General features: G+C 34.5%; 1 protein-coding gene across 1 annotated transcript; it reads left to right on the top strand.

Moving 5' to 3' along the window:
• The first annotated feature begins 1,400 nt into the window (after positions 1 to 1,400).
• LOC140967093 (UDP-rhamnose/UDP-galactose transporter 2-like) lies at positions 1,401 to 4,839 on the top strand. Its single transcript, XM_073427471.1, has 5 exons — positions 1,401 to 1,790; positions 2,528 to 2,712; positions 3,218 to 3,418; positions 4,014 to 4,175; positions 4,286 to 4,839. The coding sequence occupies exons 1-5, from the start codon at positions 1,661 to 1,663 to the stop codon at positions 4,643 to 4,645; spliced, it is 1,038 nt and encodes a 345-aa protein (XP_073283572.1). The 5' UTR covers positions 1,401 to 1,660; the 3' UTR covers positions 4,646 to 4,839.
• The last annotated feature ends 1,258 nt before the right edge of the window (positions 4,840 to 6,097 follow it).

The raw sequence follows: 6,097 nt of genomic DNA, 5'->3' as shown, positions 1-6,097 counted from the left end.
GATTTTGATTTGTCTTTTAGTAATAATGTACCACATGTCATTGTCATCGGATTCCATATTAGCCTACATTCTGATTTTCAAATCGTCGAACTCTTCCTTGGAAAACATATGAATTTTGTTGAAGGATGCCATCAGTACATATGTATATGTTCAGAGGTCGAGAAAACATGCTCTGATAAATCTTGTTAAGATCAGTGGAAGTGCTTTAGAGAGGAGATGAATAAACAACTCACAATTTTCTTCTCTTCTGAATATAAGGTGACCTGAGTTGTGTTAATAGCCGAAGTTTGATCTCGATCGTCAAATATCAGCAGACAATTGATACGCAATGCATAATGAGCCTACCAAAACTTTGTGAGCAAAAATAAAACCAATAAAGAGATAAATAAGATATAATATTTGTTTCTGAAAGTTTGAAGACTAAAATTATTCTACGTCTGTTCTTATTTTGTTTCCAAAAGGTATTAAATAAAAAACTTTGATATTTATAAATTCTGTAAATACCCACTTCAGTAGGACTTAAATGCTGCCTACTGAAACTCTTAGTATTAACTTATTCAGAACTTTATAAAAACTTTTAAATAGAAAAACTCTTTCCGTCAGTTAGAAAAATCACTCAAATTATTGAATAATTATTGAGATTACAGTGAGTATAACACAATACAAGATGATCTCTAAAATATCGGTTAAAGCTTTCGAGAATGTGCTTCAAGTATTTTCAGCAAAGCTCTTAAAATGATAAATGTTGATAAATCGTGTAGGTGTGAGTCCAAGATGAGAGAATTGTTGGCTTTTTATAAATGATTTTTAACATTCGGATTTGAACGAGTATAATGCATTTTATTGAGGCCATCAATACAATTGTACAATTTGTCACGTGTCATTTGTTAAAAAACGATGTAACAGAACAATCAAACGGTCAGAATATAAACTCCATAAATAGAATGTTGAACATTATCTGAATGTCAGATTTTCTCGAGTCATGTTTCATTAAATAGAATAGCAAATATGATATCATCAATGACTGTTGATATTTTTCAGTAGTCTTGTCCATTCAGTTCGGTTGATCTTGATAAATAATCAGATATATGTGTAAATCATTAGCTGAACTTATCGGCCGCTGAATTTTTGGAAGGGCTGAATTTTAATTTAAATGAATTAATTTCTTGTTTTGTCAACTATATTACAGGTGGTATTGTAAAAGTTTAATTTAAAATAATAATTTTTTACTAAAAACTAAATGCGAATTCCAATTGCCAGTTATTACACATCCAAAATCTTAATTTGTTTGGATCCTTCGCGACAAATCACAATCGGCTGTCTTCGTCGTATTTACTCTCTCCCTCTCCTTCTCCCTCTCCCTCCCCCTCCGCCCCTCTGTCTCTCTCTCTCACACACACACACACACACGCGCGCACACTCACTCACACACCAAATTTCGTGAATCGATTCCCATTCACGCAGCAAAAATCATGCATGTATACCCGATGTGAGACTTATCCACGCACCGCATTCTTCCACCCTACCCCATTCCTTGTGAGGAGCGGATCTATAAGCTTTTCTCCACTGTTCTACGGCTGTAATAATCAAGAAACCTCCGCCATTACCGATTCTTGAGGTCCCCGATAAACAACTGGCAGTTGAGGCTGGTGATTCGGAGATGGAGGTGGAGAGGAGACCGTCAGCAGTGTCTGATGTGGGTGCCTGGGCTATGAATGTCATCAGTTCTGTGGGAATCATTCTGGCGAATAAGCAACTCATGTCCACCAATGGATATGCTTTCGTATTCGGTTAGTTCCGCCATCTGAGGGTCTTTCTGCGATTTGTTTTTGTAGCGTGAATGGGGCTCAATTTCTTGGATCTCGGCCCTCCGAATTTCCCTCTCCACTAGTGTCTTATGTTTTTTTCGGAATTGTTGTTGTATCTTGGTGAATCTCTTTGAATGTAATTCACTTTTTCTGCTTGAGATCAACTCATTTTGTTACTCGCTAGGGGATGTGCACATTTTTAATTTGAATTCGACTGGCGTCGTGCCCATATGGTTAATTTACCACTGTTGAGCACCTAAACTTGATTGGTCCTCATTTGAAGTAATTATTTTTGCTTATTAGTGCCTCAGTTTCCATTTTTTATTAATTTTGTGATTGGTTTAGTTACTTTGAAAATTTGTGAAGGATCAAGGAAATAAGATGTAGCTTTCTGAATCAGATGTATAGTTTAATTATTTTGGTTATTGGAATGCCTTGTGCAGCCTACTTCGACCTTGGAATCACCTTTTGAGTTTAGTTTTCAGGTTCTTTGCTTCAAACTTATTCTTTTATTTGTACTTGTCGTGGAGCTAATTCTTGTGGGTTGATATTTGTTATATGGTGTGATCTTTCTGATGACTTCTATTCCAATTTTGGTATCTATCAAGATTTTAAAGTGGTGTTAATTGTGGAACTCTACGATCTTTGTTTAATGGAACTTGATATTGTCGAACGAACTTTTTAAGTTCATATTTTAATTCTTGTTTTGTTTCATGTAGCCACAACATTGACTGGCTTCCATTTTGCTGTTACTGCACTCGTTGGTGCGATATCAAATGCTACAGGATTTTCTGCCTCAAAGCATGTGCCTCTGTGGGAGCTTCTTTGGTTCTCAATTGTTGCAAATATGTCTATCACGGGGATGAATCTTAGCCTTATGTTAAACTCAGTTGGATTTTACCAAGTATGCTCGAACTATATCCGATATGCATATAAATGCTTAGATGCATTATATTAATCCAATGTTATAATAACACCTGCCTATATATTCTACTTACCTAGTTATTGGATCTATTCACAATCGAGCAATTAATATGATTAATTTTAATGTTAACTTAAAAGTGTCTTCCCATTTTCATGCGCACACTTTGAATGATGATTGGTACATATACATTCTTAAAGCTATATAGTCAAGTTGGGGCCTGCATCAAAAAAACCTCTACATTTGTTTATGTTTCATTATTGATATCAATGATCCTATTTTGCTGCTGGTATAGTATGCAATAGATTTCTAGATTAGAAACTGCAATATTTACGATAACAACAAAGCTCTCGGTTTTATTTTCTTTGAAACTTTTAAAATTCAGAGATGACGTTCTGTCTTCTAAGCTTGTGGGATCGGTTTTTTACATATCCAGTTAGGACTCCTTTTCTTGATTAAGCTGATGTTACGTTGTATTTCGGTGTAGATCTCAAAACTGAGCATGATTCCTGTGGTCTGTGTAATGGAATGGATCCTTCATAATAAACAGTACACAAAGGAAGTTAAAATCTCCGTTGTGGTGGTGGTTATAGGCGTGGGAGTTTGCACTGTGACTGATGTCCAAGTGAATGCCAAAGGTTTTATATGTGCTTGTGTTGCAGTTTTCTCAACATCTTTACAACAAATTGTGAGTTAGTTTTGTTATTTGTCCTTAATAATATATTGTAAGTTCTTTGATATCATTTGATCTTGATGAGATGAATTAATGTCTACAACTTCTGTATCGCCTATGCTGTGTATTAACATTAAGCTTGATTCAGTTGGGGCCAACAATGAAAGAGTGTTGTACTAATTAGAAATATTTTGTTGACCTTTGGTGACCTAAAAGTCCATAGGAGTTTTTAAATAGAAATGGAAATTTTTTGTATTTAATTCATTTCTACTTCATGTTTCAAACTTTTTCTCTTCGCCAATCCCTTTTATCTTCATGGTAACACTTCAGAAGTAGTACGCCATTAAACTGATAAATATTTTTAATTTGAGACAAACTTGGTTAAAATTTAAAACATTGTGATTTGAGGGCTCTGTTCTTAAAAGGCTCTGCCAACTCCAAGCTCCAAGGGCTCACGCCTGCAATCTCCTAGCTGAAAATATTAAAAAAATACTAGTGCTAACTTAATGAACAAATCGGATATTGGTTTTAGCCTTTTCCTGCTAGGCTTTTCTTTCCTGAATTCTTATTCTGCATAAATATTGATTAGATGATATTCTTTTGGTTGCAGTCAATAGGTTCTTTGCAGAAGAAGTACTCGATTGGATCATTTGAATTATTGAGTAAAACAGCTCCTATTCAAGCTGGTTCTCTCCTCATATTTGGTCCTATAATCGACTACTATCTTTCCGGAAAATTAATTCTGGACTATAAGTTCACTTTCGGAGCCATAGTATGAATCCATTATGCCTATCAATGTTCTTTCTATAGCATCATATATTAACTCACTTACTGGAAAGAATACTTCTATTACATCTAACAATACGGGATAATAATTTGCAGTTATTCATGCTCCTTTCATGTTCTCTAGCTGTGTTCTGCAACATTAGCCAGTACCTTTGCATTGGGCGTTTTTCGGCTGTTTCTTTCCAAGTTTTGGGCCACATCAAAACGTTATGCGTATTAACTTTGGGATGGATAATATTTGATTCCGAGTTGACTTTCAAGAACATCATGGGGATGCTTGTTGCAGTAATTGGCATGGTAATCTATAGTTGGGCTGTGGAAGTCGAAAAGCAGACTCATAGCAAGATCATGCCGCATGGGAAAAATAGCTTGACAGAAGAGGAATTTAGATTAATAAAGGAAGGCATGGAAACAACTCCCATTAATGACCTTGAACTTGGTGATTCTAAGGCGTAGGGTCAAGGTTCGGGTTCTGTTAAAAGATCTTGAGCTTAGCTATCCCATTTGTTTATTTGTGTGGTGGGAAGTTGAAGAAAGTGGAGGAACAAAGGAAAGAGTTCGTTTGAATTTTGAAGAGATTGAGAATGCAAAGATGATACGTCACATTTATGACTGCCGTGTTTATTGTTATATAGTGACTATCAAACTAAGCGTGTTTTGAATCACTGAGTTGCAATGCCAATTAAATGCATGAAATGTGATGTCTAAACCGAACACCACTATCGTGCACATGACAAGTGAAACTGGCTGGCAAGAATGGAGCAAGCTTCATGTATTTATAATATAATAAATAAATAAATATGTGGCCTACAACTAGGTCCGATCACGGTTGCTTTGGAACCGTGAATGAAAATAGAATATATCCGATATATTACAGACGACTTATGGTCCGGTTTTGATTGGTTTTTCAAAACAAGAAACTCAAACCAGATCCAAGTGAAACAGAAACATGAACTATAAATTGATGGTAAATTTAACTGTGATATAATAATTATGAATCTGAACTATGTAGTTTATACTAATCATTTTTAACTTCTTTTTTTAGTACAAAATAAGTATTCATAATGTTATTGTTAATGCTAAAAAAATTAGAAATAAGAAGTTAAAAATGGTTAGTAACAATTAATATTGATTAGTTTGATTATCTCACAAATACCATTAAGTTTTTTTTAATGTTAAAACTATGAAAAATACACTTCAAATCGTAAACAAATTCGAATTAAAATCACAAGGAATCTGAACCGAAATCGTATCCAAGTGGATCGTTTCCTATTATACTCTTTCACTTAAACCGAAACCATTAATCTTAAAATCATAACCACCATTTTTAGAAACATGGTTTTGTTGGGTCAATTTCAATTATATTGGCTTAGATATATATTATTATGTGATGTGTTTTGTCTGCTAAGTGGAAACCCAAAACTTAAAGTGATCGTTTAAGAGTTTGGTTAAAGAATTTAATGTATCTGATAGGTTGTGTGTTTTCATGTATAGAAGAAAAAAATATAATTTCTATTTTTATGATAAGTAAAACAGAAATATCTGAATATAACAATATATATTATCTATATATTGGTTGATATCCGAATCACGCATTATTATTTTCCATTTTCTGTCCTCCATTATAAAAATAGATTTGAAGATAAAATGATGCCCATTAGAATTGTTACATCAGGGCGGACCAAAGCCCATCTCTGAAATTGGTCTAGCCTGTTAAGGGCCAGACCTCACTATTAACTAGGGGTCGGAAAAGAACGAGCCCATAATCTCTTCTGAAAAAGTTCGAGCTCAAGAATATATCAAAGAGGCTAAGCCCATGAAAATTTCGACAAGGGAGAGCCCAATGACAATTCCGTAAAGGTCCAAGCCCATTAGTGTATTTGAGAAATCCGAGCCCAAGAGCAGTTA

The sequence above is a fragment of the Primulina huaijiensis genome, chromosome 2 (assembly GCF_012295235.1).
Source record: "Primulina huaijiensis isolate GDHJ02 chromosome 2, ASM1229523v2, whole genome shotgun sequence".
Classification (NCBI taxonomy): Eukaryota; Viridiplantae; Streptophyta; class Magnoliopsida; order Lamiales; family Gesneriaceae; genus Primulina; species Primulina huaijiensis.
Note: the sequence above shows the minus strand (reverse complement) of the source record. Positions and strands in the feature narration are given on the sequence as shown.